Source organism: Sceloporus undulatus, chromosome 5 (genome assembly GCF_019175285.1).
Source record: "Sceloporus undulatus isolate JIND9_A2432 ecotype Alabama chromosome 5, SceUnd_v1.1, whole genome shotgun sequence".
Classification (NCBI taxonomy): Eukaryota; Metazoa; Chordata; class Lepidosauria; order Squamata; family Phrynosomatidae; genus Sceloporus; species Sceloporus undulatus.
The window spans coordinates 30,142,586-30,162,225 of NC_056526.1; the positions used below are offsets into that span (position 1 = coordinate 30,142,586).

General features: G+C 38.8%; 1 protein-coding gene across 2 annotated transcripts in view; it reads left to right on the top strand.

The window, feature by feature from the left end:
- BTBD11 (BTB domain containing 11) overlaps positions 1-19,640 on the top strand; it is a 279,566-nt gene that overhangs the window by 248,823 nt on the left and 11,103 nt on the right. For both annotated transcript variants that reach the window (XM_042470071.1, XM_042470073.1), the window contains 5 exons: positions 504-682; positions 13,776-13,881; positions 15,633-15,735; positions 17,105-17,186; positions 19,287-19,355. In XM_042470071.1, the coding sequence (XP_042326005.1) occupies positions 504-682; positions 13,776-13,881; positions 15,633-15,735; positions 17,105-17,186; positions 19,287-19,355 (539 nt within the window). The remainder of the gene's footprint in view (positions 1-503; positions 683-13,775; positions 13,882-15,632; positions 15,736-17,104; positions 17,187-19,286; positions 19,356-19,640) is intronic.

The window sequence follows — 19,640 nt, forward strand, 5'->3', positions numbered from 1 at the left end:
AGGGTAGTGGGATGAGCGATGAGAGTTGTGAACCAAGGCAGGGTTTGGGAAGAGGACAGTAGGATTCCTGGAGACTTGAGATGAGAGCATCTTGAAATGGGAGTAGTGCTTCTTGGGCATTACTCTTCTCTCCAGCACTGAGGTAATCCAGGAGCTTGACAGCAACTGGTATCATCACTGAGTCAGAGAAGACAAGGGAAATGAAAATTACTGCTGCTTCTCCTTTCTCACTTCACTGATTGCTTTCTTGCTTGGAGAGGACAGGTAAAGAGGTGGCAACACCAAGGCTGAGTAGCAGCAGCAGGGCCAGAAAACTCCAGAAACTAGCAGTGCCACCGCACAACCCCAAGGTTCAGTTTTGCCAATTGATGAAATTGTTTTTGAAATAATATAAGTTTCAGAATTTGGTCCAGCACGGAAGTCTTCATATCAGAAAAATAATATTTGGAGTTATGTAAACATTTAGAGACATAAACATTTAGGGTAATTTCTGTTTTAAACAGGTGTACCATGGACTCTCCATACATGGCTGGAATCCTTGAGAACTGCTTTTCAGCAGCACAGAAGACCTCTTATACAGTGCTTGCTGAAAGAATTTAAATCAATCCAGGAGGAAGAATACACTGAAGAACTGATTACACAAGGATTGCCTTTAATGATTGAGATCTTGAAGGCAAGCAAGGTAGGCAAAACTGTGGCTTCATGATTCCATTGTTGTCATTGTTTTCATTACCTACCATGTTTTTTTGGTGGGGTGAGGTTATAAATACATTATACAAAATATATGACAAAGCCCAAATACATGAAAAGGGAAAGTTAAAATTCTCAGACTATATCAAGAGAAAGAGATTGCGGGTGCATTTACACTATAGAAAAAATCTTTGGCAGAGAAGGCTAAAATTACAAATCCCAGGATTTTGTAGGATGGAGCTATAGCACTTAAAGTGGTGTCAAACTACATTATTTCTACAGTGTAGATGCACCCTGCATGATTTAAAATATTAGAGTTTGAGAAAAGAGCAGTTTTACAACAGCCAATCATCAAACATTTGAAGTTCATTGATTTTTTTATAAGTCTTTATCGAAATCCTACAAGACAATATATAAAACTCTCCCTCTTCCAATGTTATCCTGATTTTCAAACTCCTTTGGACTGGCAGTTTGTTCCACACTTTTTCACGTCACTTCTTAACTCTTCTTGCTGTTTCCCAATCTAGATTTCTTTCTCTTTTAACTTTCCTTTTCTTTCCTTTTTGCAAAAATTAGAGGGGACTAGGTTGGTTGGGAGAGAAATAAATGGATTCTGTGTTTTCCTGGCATTGCTTTTCCAACACTTGCCCTACCACTTCTTTCCCTTCTCTTCCCCAGTTTCCTGTTACCATTTTAATTTTTAACCTCTCCCTAAAGCCTTGCTGCTAAAGCAGCAGGCTGCTGTACTGAAAGAAGCATCCACCCATCTCATTCTGAGAAGTGGATGAATGCTACTAATGACATCCCCTCTGCTTGCTGCCTATCCAGCCTGTTTTGCCATTCTCCCTTTTCACCATATTTACCTTATTAGTGACTTGGTATGGATTTGTGGTTGACCTCCAAATTGGACTCACAGACAACAACCTTCAGACTCTGATTTGCAGCTTTGGTTTGTAGGATGAACACAATCTCTTGTTTCCTGGTTTGGATGTGAATTGTAGTTTGCTTCATATCTAGAAGTAACAAATTAAATATGGGTGTACAAGAAGAGTGGGGAAGGGGTGGAAGGAATGCATGAACACAGTATTTATTCCCATAATACAAACCGATCAGCTCACTATGACAGCTAGTGTATTTCCCAATACCCAAATGCAGATGTGTGGTTGTAAAAAAAGACAGCTGAAGATCTCCATCTATTGCAAAAATAGCTTAATATTGACATTGACAATGAGTGGAAGAGACACCAGAAGTCAGAGCCTTGTGGTAAAACAGAAGGTCATTCAGGTCATGTAATGAAATACAGACCAGAGTATCTGAAAAGCAAATAAGCTCAGAGTGTAGCCTTATCTTATCTAACTGACTATTTAGAATGTGACAAGGAGAGCAATATGCACCTTGTCTTGGATTTTTGTGACAATTTTCAGAGCCGAGGAATATCCTCTCTCACATATGTGTTCTTGCATTTAATGCTTTTCAGGTTGGTTAATCTGTTTCTTTGAGAACTCCCTTGAGAATTTATTCCAGAACAATTCAAATTCTTTGACAAAGACTTGGCAAAGGCCTATGCCTACACTTTATGAATCTCTTATTTGAACAAATATTAAATATTTTAGTATATATATAAACAACAATATGATAATGTGTATAAGTGTTGCCATTAGAGGGGTAAAATGTACCAAAATAGAGGAAAAGGCTTGTCTAAAATTCAGACGACAGCATTGAAATATATTGAATACTGATTTTCAGTTTTTCAAGCATTAATGTAAGTTATTATTTTACAAACATTATATTGCTTATAACTAGTTAGCAGGGCAAGGAAATGGTTTTCTTCTGTGCAGAAGAGTATTAATTGTGCCTTTTGCAGGTTTTCTTTTTCCCAAACTTTCTGGGACTTTCTTGTTTTTTTTCACTTGCCAGACCACTTGGAAAAGACAGATTAATATAATAACAGGGAATGGGGAAAAATATTAATCCCACACATCTGCTTTGGCTTGAGTTGGGGGCAGCCATCTCAGGAATATTTCTGAGAATGATGCTTTTCCAGAAGTGTTATGTGTAATAAAGAAGTGATGAGACAAGTCATGGCATAGCTTTTTAAAGCATAAAAACTGAGGTTGGGTGGGAGACCTCACTTTTTTCTATATCAGTTTGCAAGTATTACACTATCCTGAACGTTGACTGATTTCATATGCTTTAAGTGCCATGCATCCAGAAGGCAGCCACACTTGATAATTTTATTACTGTTTTCTTAGTTTTAAAGGGTCCTTCTTTTCTTCTCTCAGCCATGGTGTTGCTTGCTTTCATTATTGTTATTTGCTGTCAGTCACTGCAAACTGCCACTGACTGCAACTATTCCACCTTTTCCTCCACCTCCTTGGTGGTAGCCATACCTCCATATGCACCTCTAATCATGAAAGAGAGAAGAGAGGAGGATGAGGAATGTGTCAAACATGGTGGCAGATGAAGTGGCAGCACTAGCATTCCTCCCTGTCACTGCCTCCATTTCCTGGCCTTCTAATTTCCTAGCAGCTTTACTTTTCCTACAGGTACAAAAGGATGGCTACTCACATATTGTCATGGAGAAGCAGGCCTGGTTGTGGGGGGCAGGGGGGAGAAGGCTTGGAAAAGAAAGAAGCAGCAATGACGATGAAGTGTGAGCACCTGCCTGCCTACTTAGCTTCATTCCTTCTTTTCTCACATCCCCTGTCACTGCTGGCTTCTTGAATGCCTGGATCTTCAGCAGCAGGCTGTTTGGAAGGGGAATTGGGTAACTGGAGAAACTGCCAATAACACAGGCAGTTCCCTCAGTTACTCATTTCCTTTGTGAGGAGCTATATTCAGAAAGCTGCTGACTCTATACAGGAAAGCCAGTTGTTGCAACAGAGATCCTTTCTTCCACTTTGGAGGCACCAGCAGTAGAGAAGGTTTCCATCTTTAATGTTAAAGGATAAGTGTTCTTACGCACCCACAGTCATACTGTGGATGGTCCATCCACCCATCTCAATAGTTAACAAAAAACACAACTGCTTACTATGAGTTCCTTGTGTCCATAGTTTATCCAGCTGCATTCCTAACACACTAAAAGATGTCATATCAAATGATGATATTTGGTGGGAGTCCTACTTTAGTTTTGCACATTCTACAATCTGTAACACAAGCTGCAAAAACTGGTCATAAACAATTAATAAAAAATGCATGTTGGTTTTATAGATTTGTACTATCATATATATATTTATACAACTTGCTTTGACATTTCTATATGTTATCATGTGAGTGAATGAAATGATCCTGCAAAGAATTATCCTGCAAAGAGTAAGAAAGGAGTTGTTGGGATGGTGCACCTTCCAAACCATTTTTGGACTTATGGTGACCCTAAGGCGACCCTATAATGGGGTTTTCTTGGCAAGATTTGTTTAGAGGGGGTTTGTACTTGCCTTCCCCTGAAGCTGAAAGTGTGCGACTTGCCCAAGATCACCTAGTGGGTTTCATGGCCAAGCAGAGAATCGAACCCTGGTCTCCGGAGTTGAAGTCCATCACTTTCAAAAGGCTTTAATATACTGATACGAAACACAGAAATCCATTCAAAACACTAAAAAAAATCTCACTGAAACATCAGCAGTGAGTAACATCCACACTTAATCAAAGCTGACTAAGAACTGAATTGATAAAAGCATCACATTTGTGAACAAATTGTGTGTACTGTAATCTGATTGTGTTTTTCAAATTCAGCAACCAAAAATACATCAAAAAGAGCTACAGTATTGAAAAAAGGTTTTTCATCGCAGTCCTGTGTAACAGGAACGCACTAGTACAGTATAACTGTGTAGTACAATATGCAATACAGGGAAATTCAGTGAATTGCTTCATGAAGTGTTCCCTTTTTTTGTTAGCTGCCTCGAACTAAAACAGTTTAGGGAAAAAAATTACTCTTCCATTTCTTGAAAACACTGAGATTAAAAGTTGGTAGTTGTTTACATCACTGCAGGCTTTTGGTACAATGGTGGTGTGCTCACAGAGGAAAATTTCAAAGACTGTGTTTGACTAAATGTTTATTTCATGCAATATGGTGGTGAAGCATGCATTATCCAGAGAAAGAGACAGTTTGGTTTTTAAGAATAAGGGCTGTTCCAAGGAACTAACATATTACTTTGACTATTCTACTTACAAATATGCCTTTTGGACTGTACCTCGTGCTCCCTCTCTCCCTCCCTCCCTCTCTCTTTCTCTGTGAAGTTGAAGGCTTTCACGGACGGCATCCATATTTTTTTGTCGGTTTTTCAGGCTAGTTGGCCCATCTTCCAGAACACCTCCCCCACTCTCTCTCTTAAGTAGTAATCCAAAAAATAAACTTTTCAAATTTGCTCCAGACCAAGTAGCTTTACACATTTTTTTTTCAGACATAGCAGGATTGAGCAACCCATGCCTGGGCTTTGGGTATCACCTTTGGTATATTTCTTTATATATTTCTCCCTGTGGCAGACAATTCTTGTCCGCCTTAGGGTCGTCATAAGTTGGAAACAGCTTGAAGGCAAACAATACATAATACTTGTGACTATTGTGGCATGTACATGTCATCACTTCAAGTACTTCTGTGTCTCTACAGTTCAGCCTAACCAGGTCTCGAAACCATAAACGTACATCTTGCATTCTCCATATGAGAAGCAAACATCAGGTATACCAGTGTGGCATGCAGATATAGCATACAATTAACCAGTGTCAGATAAAATTGTGTGCAGTAGCATGGATTTTTCTGGAAATTAACCCAGAACTTTAAAAAAATTCTGTGTGGTCTACAGTTATCTGGTTTTCCCAATAAGCATGGAATTTGAAGAGTTGTGCTCTAAACTCCTCCAAGCCCTGAACTAACCTTGGATTTGATTGAATTACCTTGTACTGAAGTCCTTAATCATCGTTTCTTGAAAGGATGTTTCAACAGTGGATTTTTAAAAAATCTTTGCTGCTTTTAATAAAAAGGAAATATACTCATCCCTCCACATTTGCTGGGGTTAGGGGCACAAGACCCCCATGAATATGGAAAACCACAAATAACAAAAACACTGTGTTTTTACCTGAGAAAACACATCTCTAGGAATCTCTAGGTCCTCCAGTGCAACTCTGTGGTCAACATCTGCTAGACATTGACCATAGAATTGCACTGGAGGAGCTACAAATGTCTAGTGGAGTCTTCTCTCTAGGAATCTCTAGGTTAAAGTCAGCCACAGAGTTGCACTAGAGAACCTAGATGTTCCTAGTGTAATTTATTTATTTATTTATTTATTTATTTAATATGCCACTTTTCTTCCATGTGGAGCCCAGTGTGGCCCAAAGTATATGACGTTGGCTATACTATCCTCTGTTACGGAAGGGCCTTAGGCCAGCTCCAACTGACATGGTGGTTTTTTACCTTTCCTGGTGACTGACTTCCTTGAAAATCTGATAAAAGCTATTAATCCCTTCTTGAGACAAATGCACATAGCCAAATACACACAAACATTAGCACACAATATCTTTTATTGTACTGGAAATTAAGTTCCTTCACTTAGAATAGTCTGGAATTAAAAATAACTAAATCTTTACCTTAGAATTCATCTTCACAAGAAAAATTCAAAATAACAGGAAAGAAATCAGAGGCCCAAAACAGAAGGGCCTAAAGCAGTGGTGCAAGGCTGTACCAGTGCCATTGGCGCTGGGACCACAGAAACTGCACATGCCCGGTCCCAATCTGAGCCACTGCTGTGGTCTTGAACCAGGCTGCTGGAAGAAGCAGATTCTTCCCGCTCCTTCTTGATCTGGTTCTTTTTCATTGGTGCAGCCTCAACACAGCTTCAGGCTGCATTCGGGGTGTGCATTATGTGTGCATGCCCTTAATGTGGCCTGAAGCCATGTCATTTTGCCAGTCTGTTTCAGGCAAAAAGGGATTTTTTTAAAAAAAAATATTGAATGTGAACATATTCATGGACCCCCTAGAGGTCCATGGAACCCAGGTTAAGAACTTCTGGACTAGCATACATTTGTAAAACTGCTTGTTGCCTCTGTCTCACATCTTTTAAGGGTTCCTATCTCACAAACATTAGTAATATGTCCGGTTCTTAAATGTGGCAGAGCAGCCTTCCAAAGCAACATTTAATAAGTTTTTATTCAGGGTAGTGAGAGGGAGAGACCTAATATGGTGTAGTGGTTTGACTGTTGAACTATGACTGGAGATCAGAGTTCAGAGTTCAATTCCCTGCACAGCTGTGGAAACTCACTGGGTGGCCATGGACGAGTCACACACTCTCAACTCCAGAAAACCCCATCTTATGGTTGCATAAGTCAGAAATATCTTAAGATACACAACAACAAAGAGAGATGGAGCAGATGATCCTCCACATATTTTTGGACTGCAAGTTCCAGAAGTCTCATCCACACATAGCCTGCTGGTAAGGGGTTACCAAAGTTGTAATCTAAAATATCTAGGTGCTAGCTAGATATTTTAGGTTCCTTACCTGATATGTGAGCATCTGCAAAAGACTGTCCCCAAAGGAAAATAGAGAATCTTGGGTTAAATTTTTATAAAAGAATCACATGGCTACAGAAGACTGAAGTTGCACAGCATGTAGTTTAAGATGTCAAGGCTGTTGGTGTCACAGTGATCTCAAGAGTCAGTTTTCTACACCACCCACTTAGCTTTTATACACATATTTATGCACTTATTTGTAAAGCAGATAGGACCTTAGAGATGTATCTAGCAGCTACATATTTTTTAAAAAAACATATCAACATTAATTGAGAGAGATTTGACTCATATTTGGATCAAGGCCATGGAGCTGGTATGCTAAACCTTCAACTCTGACATCACTATTTTTCTACTGTCCAGCTCTGACTCCAGCTTCTTTATAAATGGCAGATGTATATTAATTTGTAATACCAAATTTACTATAGTAAAATAGTAGCCCATGGTGTTTCATTACCACCACATGAATCACCTGACTACTGAAATTGATAGACCATAGAATATATTTATAGAATTAAAAATTCTGAACAGGAAAACATTCCTAAATTACTATGAAATTTCTATGAAACAACAATCTCGGCATTAATATTATAAGTTACTTTTATTGACTCTTGATTCTGACCAGAGCTCCATGTCTCTGACTCTACAGACCTGATTTGGACCCTATCATTGTGGAGTGGGAAGTTGGAAGGATTTAACCTTGTGGATCCAAGTAGGGTTGGGAGACTGGCACTTGTGGTTAGATGGTTCACTGTTTGGAAATAAACATTGCAGAAGCAGAGGATGAGGAAGAACAATTTAGGTCAAGACTACAGCCAGGGTCAAAGAGTCATAGAATCATAGAGTTGGAAGAGACCACAATGACCATCCAGTCCAACCCCCTGCCATGCAGGAAATCACAATCAAAGCATCCCCGACAGATGGCCATCCAGCCTCTGCTTAAAGACCTCCACAGAAGGAGACTCCACCACACTCCGAGGGAGTTTGTTCCACTGTCGAACAGCCCTTACTGTCAAGAAGTTCTTCCTAATGTTGAGGTGGAATCTCTTTTCCTGTAGCTTGCATACATTGTTCCAGGTCCTAGCCTCTGGAGCAGCTGAAAACAAGTCAGTCAGAAAGAAATAAGAGAAAAAGAGAAGTCTCCTTTGGAGGTCTATAAGCAGAGGCTGGATGGCCATCTGTCGGGGATGCTTTGATTGTGAGTTTCTCCATGGCAGGGGGTTGGACTGGATGGCCCTTGTGATCTCTTCCAAGTCTATTTCTTCTTGCTGGAAATGTCTGGTAGAAGCACAACTAGGTGATATTTTACAAGGGTTGGATGATTATCACTCCATAAGAACAAGACACTCATCAGATGAGCCTTTACTCAGGAAAGATTTCTTGTTCTAGATATTTCCATGTCAGTTGGTACAGTTTAATCTTGCTGGACCCAGTCAGAAAAACAAAACTGAGCTACAGCATTTGAGTCAAATAAATGCTAGATCAAAATACACTTGTCCCTCCACATTTGCGGCTTTGACTTTTGCAGATTTGATTATTCATGGATTTTATTAATATGTTCTTTCTAGGAATATCTAGGTCCTCCAGCGCACCTCTAAAGGGCCTAGAGATTCCTCGATTACTCTCCAGTAGGCATTTGTAGCTCCTCAAGCACAATTCTGTTGTCAGTGTCTGGCAGATGTTTGCCATAGAGTTGCGCTGGAGGGCCTAGACTTCCTAGAAAGATGTTCTCTCAGGTAAAAACAAAATGTTTTTGTTATTTGTGGCTTTTTCATGGGGGCCCTGTGCTCCTAACCCCAGTGAATGTGGAGGGACAAGTGTACAGTGTCATATATTTTTTCCAACAGTATATTTTCTAGTTTGTGTCACATCCATTAGTCTTATCATTTAAAAAAAAACCTTAAGGATAAAAAGTTCTGTTTTAAAAATAGGAACCATTCAACCACACAGGTCATAAATGAAACCACTGAACATGCCACTAAATAAAAGGTAATCAGACATATTATTTAAGTAGATTTTTACACAGGGTATGAGTAATACAGAAAAAGATGACAACTAATACTGGTTTTGTCCACTGAGATTATTAGTATTTTTTCATTTTTGGATACATGTTTAATTTTTCTTAGGACTAGTCCACAGGTTTAGAAGAACAATATGTTAGAATTCCTCTGGGAGTATATACTGTAGGCTGCAGTTGCAGAATGCCAGCTGTAGTGCTTCTTCATGCCAAATGAACTGTTGTCCATACAGATAGCTAATATTTTAAAAATAACCCGCTTCCCCAACAGATTAGCCTTCCACCACCAAAGAGATTTTACACTGGTAATTTTTTCATGTATCCTGGAGTCTGAAGTAGGATACTACATTGAAGACTGAACCAAGTTATTTCCCCTGTCACTAAACCCGTCTTCCTAGGAACCATGTGTGGTTCTGTTCTCCTTTGTCTATACTGGCCATTCCCTATCACCAAATGTAATACCATTCTCAGCCTACACTTTATTGAGCATTTTTGTAGATTCTTAACTACTTTTTAAATCATACATTAAGTTCATTTTTATTGGGACTTTCTGCTTGCAGGAGGTGGCTAGCAAGTGGCCCCATCTTTCTAAATGCTTCTGAAGCAAAGAGTCAGTTCTTTTGTATTTGGTGTTTTTGATTTCTAAATCTAATATTCCTTTCTCCAGCTTTTGTGTTCTGATGTGCTTTATAATATTTTGTATGACTATTGTATCTAATAGTAATATTCCTTTTTCCAGCATTAGTTCTGAAGTGCTTTATAATATTTTGCATGATGAATGCTCCCCCCCCCCAAATAAAGTATTTCTAGTGCCTATAATCCAGTTTTGTAATTTTCTGTAAATGAAACTGAAGAGCTCCTTGTGATTTCTCTTTCAAACAATCCCTGTGCCAGAATTTCTATAAATAAGATGGACTTTTCTATTTGCTTGTCTCATTTTTAAGGGAAATGTAGGAGAAGATAAAGTTCTCATGATATTATATCAGAAGAAAGAATTTCACTTCTTATTTATCCACAAAAGAATACATTTGGGTTTTCTCCCATCTTTTGAAAGTCAGGGCTTTAAAAACATTAATGCTAATTTCCATTTAAACATCAACAGACATTCTGATTTTTTAAGGAGTCCAATTGTTATCACAACTTCATCATCATCATCATCATCATCATCATCATCATTTGTTTGCATAGGGTCATTAATTTACATAGCCCTTTACAAAAATAATCAAGTAAAAAAATTAAAACCTGCCAAAGGCATGCAATCTAAAGATAATAAAATGTAAGTATTCAGTAATTATAAACAAATTATACAGATAAAAGACAATACTACAAATGCAGCTGACATATAATCAAATATAAAATTCTAAAATTCTAAAACAGTATCAATGTGAAGTTCCAAATGCTTTGGCAAACAGAAATGTCTTCAGTTCAGATTTAAAACTAGCGAGAGAAGAGGTAGTCCTCAAATAATAATAATAATAATAATAATAATAATAATAATAATAATAATAATAATAATAATATTCCAGTACAGTGGAGCAAGTGAAAATGGACAAAGCCAAGCCAAGGAAAAGGAAATCCTTGGTTGGGTGAGAAGCTCAGAATTCCTAGAACTGAAATTTCTGGAGGCCTGATAAGGGCTGACAGATAACACAGAGCTAAATTATGTAAAGCTCTAAATGCTAGAAGAAGATGCTTGTACAAAATCCTAAATGGAATGGGTACCCAGTGAAGACATACCAAAATTCTCACTGGTACTCATGATGTCTTCAGGTGCTCACCTACTTGTTGAAATGTCACAGTTAGGAAGATTTGCCACACACCTCTTGGAACAGACTAGTACTGTTTTAAACCTCAGAGCAATGCCAAGTTCATCGTGGGTTAAGAATGTAGAAAGCCATGTTATACTAGCTCAGGCAGTTCATTCATCTAGTCCAAGGGTTCCCAATCTTTTTGACTTTCAGGGCCCTCATTTCTATGGTGGAGTCTCTAAGAGGCCTACCCTATGTCTTACAAGTTAATGCTGTTTAGGAGTATATATAAGAATATACTCTTATTCTTTAATTTCATTCAATTTTTATTTCTTTCATTTTCCTGGAGCGGACGCAGAGCACCTGGCAAGTGTACATGGAGGAGCCCTAAGGGCTCCTTGGAGCACAGGTTGGGAACCCCTGACTAGTCTGTTCTGACTGCAACATCTCTCCAATGATTCATAGAATCATAGAATTGTAGAGTTGGAAGAGACCACAAGGGCCATCCAGTCCAACCTCCTGCCATGCAGGAAATCACAATCAAAGCATCCTCGACAGATGACCATCCAGCCTCTATTTAAAGACCTCTAAAGAAGGAGACTCCACTACACTCCGAGGGAGTTTGTTCCACTGTCGAACAGCCCTCACTGTCAGGAAGTTCCTTCTAACGTTGAGGTGGAATCTCTTTTCCTGGAGCTTGCATCCATTGTTCCATGTTCTATCTAGTCTCTGGAGCAGCAGAAAACAAGCTTGCTCCTTCCTCAACATGACATCCCTTCAGATATTTAAATATGGCTACCATATCACCTTCTCTTCTCCAGGCTAAACATCCCCAACTCCCTAAGTCGTTCCTCATAGGGCATGGTTTCCAGACCTTTCACCATTTTAGTCCCCCTCCTTTGGACACGCTCCAGTTTCTCAACATCCTTTTTTAATTGTGGTGCCCAGAACTGGACACAGTATTCCAGCTGGGGCCTGACCAAAGCCGAATAGAGTGGCACTATTACTTCCCTTGATCTAGACACTATACTTCTATTGATGCAGCCTAAAATCGCATTGGCCTTGTTAGCTGCCGCATCGCACTGTTGACTCATATTCAACTTATGGTCTACTTGGACTCGAAGATTCAAACAGAGATCATTCACAACTCCTGCTACTTGATGTTTTAAAGCTATGATATTTCCATTGACTTAAAGCCCTTCTGTCCCCCTGTTTAGTAAAAGGACAAGGAGAGAGTGGAGAGCTTTAGTTATACCCTGCCTGCCACTGCTTTTCATTGCCTTCCACACATAGAGAGCAACTTTCTGAACAGAAACCTTTCTCTGTGAAATCTCTCCACATAATTTGGAAAACCAAATTAGGGAGTTGTCTACACTGGAGGAAAATTTTATACTCATCCCATAGCTGCAGATTCTCAGGTAACACCACTCTCACTGTGGTGAGATCAGAGCAACCCAGAAGAAAAGGGCTGGCCATGTTCTCACAACCAATCCAGATATTCCAGGAAAATGCAGGGTACAAGGAAGTTCCTTTTTCTCTGGATTTTTGGAGAAAAGCCCCACACTGCATGTGAATCCTGAGGAACGTAATAATAATAATAATAATAATAATAATAATAATAATAATAATAATAATAATAATAATAATAATAATATTTTTATTTATATACCGCTATTCCAAGGATCACAGTGGTGCACAGCAAGAGATAAAAAACAGTTAAAAACATCACAAACCCCAGTACCCCCAGCAAATAACAACAATTAACAATAACAACAATAGACAACCAAACAGCTCCCCATACAAATGGCTGTGTAGAATGGAATACAACATAACACTGCCAAGGGAAAGAATGACAGATAAGGTTCACGGGGGGGAAAGCCTGGCGGAATTGCGGTTGCTATGGAGAGTGAATATGGGTTTCCTGCCAGTGTAGCCAAACCCTGAGTAGAGACTCTCCATGGATAGCAGAAGGTCTCTAGAAAGCACCTTCTGGGTGTAGAAGGCAATGGAAATGTCACTGGACTTTATCACACGTGAGGAATTTCTCTTAATTTTGAATGAAAAGAAAGTGGGGCCAGAACGCATTCATGTGAATTCGCTAGTTCAGCAAATTTACGTGAATGCGAATTGCATTCAAACTGGCTTCCCATTGCCCGAAAATAGCATGCCATTGCCTGAATTTGCATGTGGTAGTCTATCACGCAATAACATGAAACCCCACGATTGCACCCGGACTGACTTCCCATTGCCCAAATTTGCGTGTAGTAGGTTATCACGCAATAATGTTAAGCCCCATGATTGTGATCAGATTGCCTTTGGATTATACTTCCAATTTCCCTTGTCTGATAAACTCCAATGAATGGGGACAAAGCAAATGTGCTATCCTTCCTATGTGTTTTCTCAGTACTGGAATAGCTTATTGCAGGCTTTATGGCTCCAGACTTTTGGCTTCATATGCTGTACCTAGGATAATTCTACATTGTTGTCTGGTCAGCTGACTTTACTAGCTGTAGGAGTATCTACTACAGCAGGGCTCTTAAGTCTTCCTGATATTATGGACTTCAATTCCCACAATTTCCAGCTAGCATTGTGGAAACGGTAAGACATCTGAGGGTCAAAAGTTCCCTGCTCCTGATCTAATAGCATCCTAGGACAGTTGTTAGAGACAGGTTCTAAAAGATAATGGCAGAAGTCATAATATAAACAAAAGGTTTTGTGCTTACATTTTCAGACCTAGTGAGTCTGTGTTACAATTCTTATGAGTGGATCTCTTAGTTTACAGGTTACACTTGCATTTACTGCATATTTTATTGTTGTTTTTTTTTAGAATGAAGTGATTAGTCAACAACTTGCTGTCATTTTCACACATTGCTATGGACCCTATCCTATTCCCAAGCTTGTTGAAATCAAACGCAAACAGACATCTCGTTTAGGTAAGTGTGCTGTGGCTTGGATCGTATACAACACATGTGGTTCTTTGCAATTTGGTCATTAGAAGAAACTAAGATAAATAATACCAATAAAGCATAACAGAAATATGACAGGGATATTGTGGACCATCCATAAAGTCTAAGGTCAAAAGGGGGCTACTGAAGTCCTCAGACAGTTAGAAAATTTGTTTTGTCTTCCAAGCAGAATTTAAAATACTAGTCATTTTGCTTTGGACATAAGGGTCTGCTAATGTTAACAGCCATCAGGATGGCCATCTGTCAGGGGTGCTTTGATAGTGAATTCCTGCATAGCAGGGGGGGTTGGACTGGATGGCCCTTGAGGTGTCTTCCAAAATGATTCATTTTGCTCTGAAGACACCGTATGCCTTGTCATTTCATGTGCTCACATCCTTTTCCCACAGATGAAACTTAGAAGAAGCCTGATACACTTCTTGTCAGAATAATCTTGATTTGCATAGTTGGGGGGTGCATCACTCATGCAGTTTCTGCTTTCCCCCTCAGAGTAGTTTTATAGGGTTTTTTAAAACAGTTTTAGCAGATAATGAAAAAAGACACATGAAACAGAACAGGCAGCCTGTTAGTCTCACAGGTATTACTGGATTCTGTTTATGCCACAATAAACTTAAAATGGCTATCTCCTTGAGTACTACATAAAAGAGAGAGAATACTCATTCATGGATCTCCATCATCCCATCTAGTTTGGCTCTTATATTTCATTTGCTCTAGCGGTAAATAGGGGTAAATGGGGTAAATAGAAAACTTAGGAACAGAGGTGATTCCTTTCCTTCTTGTTCAAGAGCATTGTGTGCTATGTGGATTAGAACTACCTCTTTTGCTTTTATTATCACCTTGTACTTGTTATAAACCAAAGACAGTAGAGTACAGTAATACAAAGGGGGGGGGGGGAATCTATAACCAGAAAAGGAAGATTAATATCTTGCGTGTTTAAACTCATCATTTTCATTTATGATCAGTGAAGGAATTGAAATTGTATAGGTATATTGTTCAAGATTGTTTTAACTGGTTTTAAATTGTCTGTTTTTAAATTGAAAAACTAATATATTGTTAATCTTTTAAACTTGTACAATTATTTGTTTTAAGTTGATTTAATTGTAAACCATCCTAAGAGCTTTGAATAAATATTCTAATAAATGTCCTAATAAATAAATAAATAAATAAATAAATAAATCTACTCAAAATTGGAGGATCTCATTTTCAGCTTCCAGTAAGGTTCTCTTTAGTGTCTTTTTCTTAAATACTGGTATGCCTCTATTTCTTTAGTTTTCTTGATTAGGGTGCCATTTTGATGATTAAACAAAACAAATTAAAATGAAGTATTCACACTAATTTGAACACTATCTTACTTACCCTGACTATCACACCACTTTTAAAGTTCTTTTAGTTTGCCTTAAAAGTAGAATCTGATATTTGGGAATAATCTTAAGTAAAGACCAGAATGGTGACAGATGAACAGGATGAGAAATTGTTTTCAAAATGCATTTCTTCATCTAGACATGCTGTATACGATGGATGTCTATTACCTTTAAACAGGTTTGCAAAAGATAGTTTAGTGATTTTGAAAATACTTTGTATGTTTCATCTGAAGCACTTCTTCAGAATAAGTTCAAAGACAAATATATCTTAATTTTTTTTAAAAAGGGATTAGACATGCTGTTATTTTAACTTACTTCCAGCTAAATGTCTTCCTCTCATTTTCTTTTTTATCATTGTAGATCCTCATTTTCTTAACAACAAAGAAATGTCAGATGTTACATTCCTTGTGGAAGGAAGACCATTTTATGCACACAGAGTACTACTGTTTACTGCATCCCCAAGGTATGTACTTATTTTAAAAGTTTAAATTAATTTGAATGTTTTGGGGGAATGTAAGGTGTAAAGTTTTTTTAGGCGGGATACAGACCACCCAAAAAGGGCGGTCTGCCGCCGCCTTCATTTCCTCCGGCGGGAAGCCTCAACCTCTAAACGGTGAGGCTTCCCGGCGGCGGAAAAAGAAGCCACAAAAAGCGGCTTCTTTTTGCGGCGCGCAAGTGACACTGCAGGGTGCCATTGGCGCACTCACGACATCACCTGGGCGCCGCATCGTGTGGATGCTAGGTGTCCGTTACGTCAAAATGGCAGCGCCCATATGAACAGGGTGCTGCCATTTTGTACATACTCCATAAGTACTAGGGTTGCGGGCGTCTAAGAGAGACGCCCCCAGGCAACCCTAGATCGTATGGAGTACGTACTTGGTTGCCCGTTTGTTCAGGGCCTTAGTTACACAACAATTTGTGGGAAAGGTTATCTTTTAGCAAAATGGTGTGCTTCATCAGTTGGAGAAATTCCCAATCAGCTGCAGCCTAGAGTAACTGCCTTGCACAGTGCTGAGTCTTCAGTGCAAAATGGGGAAAATGCAGATTGATTGGGGGAGGTAGGATGTTTATTAGGAGTGGTACAGAGCAACTGAGTTCTTTTTCTGTTGTTGCTGTAATATGAGAACAATGTTCCTCATTGCAAGACTTAAAGTCCACTGTCATCCTCTCTGATTCTTTCTTTATTGTAGCTGCTCACTCTTGGCATAGTCTTTCTAGTCTTACACTGTTTGCTATAATGATGAGCCAACCATGGTGATCTGGTCTAACAAAGGAGGCTTTGAGGTTGGCGAATCAGAAGATCCTCCACCTATCAGTTTCAAGGTGGTTGAGGTTGTGGGAAGCAGAGCAATTAGTTGTATTGAGAATGGCATCCCAAGAGACAGAGGGCTGTGTGACTGGCTAGCTGCAGCAGTACTTTGGATAGGCATGGGAGGGAAATAGACAAGGTAACTGAAAGAGAGCAAGAGGCACAGGGACTGTCACAGTGAGCTTCAGAACATAGCTCCACTCCTGGGAAAATATACATTATAACTTGGATATAGTTATACATCAAACACTTGTTGCTACAGTTGGAAACTTGAAAACCCAGACACTGGTGTGTGTGTGTGTGTGTGTGTGTGTGTGTGTGTGTGTGTATTTCAGCTTGAGTATCCAAATCCTAAAAATTTGTGCCAGGATATATCAGTTTGCATTAGTTAAATGGCATCCATGTAGACTGGATGTAATATCACAGTGATGCACAACCTAGGTAGTTCCCAACCCAGGAACATATTTGAAGTTATTTTATTTCCACAAATAGAAAACAACAGTCTTTCAATGTTTTTGCCTAGGTTTAAAGCTCTTTTGTCCAGCAAACCTGCATCTGACAGCACTTTCATTGAGATCAGCTATGTGAAGTATCCCATTTTCCAGGTAATACTGAGTCCTAAGGTGTCTCTGTATAAATAAAGTAATAGCAACTAGCAGAACGAGAAATTAATAGTGGAAGGGATCACTGAGTAAAGCTTTTGTTGTTTTTCATTAGCAATGTTTGAATATGTTGCCAAATCACATAAGAGTGGCATTTAGGTTTTTTACGGTCCCGGTGTACAATTGACTTTCACTATAATCATATAGGATTTGTTCCAAGGTAAGGAAATTTGAGTTCAGCCTCAGCATAACCTAGAACTGCAAAGAAACTGCATTCTTGGAGCCATAGATTTATTTAGATTAAGCCAATTTAAGAGGCAGTTTACATAGGACCTGTACCCTAAAGGCACCAGATCCCATCTGATCTTGGAAGCTCAGCAGGGTCAACTGTGGTTAGTACTTGGATGGAAGACCAGCAATGAATACCAGGCACTATAGGCTATATTTCAGAGAAAGAACTGGCAAAACCACCTCTGAGGGTTCCTTGTCTCAGAAAACCCTATTACATTCATAGGGTCGCCATATGTTGACAGGTGAAGCGAAGGCACATACACACACATGCACACACTCCAGCCACTGGCCACTTCAAAACTTCTTCCAAGATTTCTTTGGCCCCTGAAGTTTCACCAGGTAGACTCACACAAGTTTGCTGTCTTTAGAAGTAGTAATTTCTTTTACAGTTTTTCACACTCCTTTCTGCAGGGCTGGATTAACCATTAAAGCAAAATAAGCGTGTACTTAGGGCATCAAGGGAACAGCACAGAAATTTTCCATTGCTGGATTTACCATGGACCATATGATGTAAAACTGCAAATGGTGCAGCTGAACCAGGTTCCACACATAACAAAATCCCACTATAAAGAATTACATACATATATACTGTATACAATAATAAAATACTGTAATAATAAAAAAGTAATACAACAAAATTAGAATCTGGTAACTGGTAAGCTGCCCGAAGATTCAACCAAGGCTCATGTGATCATTCTTGTCTTGTTCATGGTGGCTGTTTTGTTCAGTGGTCTACTGAAAGTGAGTGCAGCACCACTCAGTACAGTGTTGCCAGATGGGGAGTTTGCACTTAGAAAAACTAGAAGAAAACATTTCAAATATAAATAGAGTGGAAGTATACAAAAAGAAACATTATTTTCCATGTAACTGTAGGTTTGGGTTTATTTTGAAAAATACATTTTTATGTTATGGTTTATTATTGTTTTGGGCATCAAAATCTTTTAAGTGCTTAGGGCCTCTAAAGGTCTTAACAAAGCCCTGTCTTTCTGAGATTTTCTGTCCAATTCAAGTTTCAGTTTCAAAACCTTAAGAACTGGATTTGTTATTTCTTTCATCCCTTGCTTGTCCATCCCTTCCCTTCATTCCTTCCTGAGGGGCCAAACACAAGTGCATAAAAATGTTACATGTAGGCCCGCCAAACTGGAAAAAGACTAACATCCAAGGGGAGAAGAGTTTTAAGTCATTATGTGAGGCTATAGTCTGATGTTAATAAAGGGCTCCCCTGGTATACATTGTGAGAGTACATTTTAGCAAATTTCTCTTCTGAGCTTTAAATTAATTATCAATACCCTATACCCTACTTCTACAAAGCATATAAACCTGCTCTTGTATTATCAGAAGTGTTTATGTCAAAGAAGGTTTCTTACTGTTTTGTTGCAAGACTTTTGTGCCTTTAATAACAATTGAAATTTAGCAAGTGTACCTGTCCCCTGGATTTCTTCTGGCCAAAATTCTTATAAACCATAGGGGTTTTTCAGGGGTTGAGTGGGAAGCATGTAATCCTATAGCATTATCACTAGTAGGTTGACACTGACTTCTGCAGAGGTCTGTAAGCATGTAAGAGGGCTAAAACATCAAGCACTGTTTCAGAATGCAAAATATATGCAGTGCTGACATATATTTTCCTAATAAGCTCCTTCCTCCTTTCCATTTTGGAACACCATGGCACTATCGCCTTTCCCTCAATGTCCAACATAATCTGAAGCAAAACTGGCTGAACAATAAATAAGTACAATTGGTTGGTTGAGAAAAACCAGACAAAAATTGTGACTGCATTTTTGTGATCTATTGCTCTCTTTGGTTTTATTTCAGCTTATTATGCAGTATCTCTACTATGGAGGTGCAGAATCACTTCTCATTAAAAACAATGAAATAATGGAGGTAAGAAGCATTTTGCACCAACAAATGAAATCATTCATTGCTGTCTTTATAAATCAATAAAGAAATGGTCAAATAAAAATAGTAGTTTTCCCCAGGCTATTGTTTGGGTAAAGCCATTTATTTATTTATTTATTTATTCGAGTACTTATACCCCACCTTTAGCCCTAAAGGCTATCAGAGCGGCTTACAATTATTATGTCAATTATTATTTTTAATTAGATGGTTAATTTTAATTAGACTCTTCCAGCCTTCAAGGAAAGCAATGGCAAATGCCCACTGAACAAA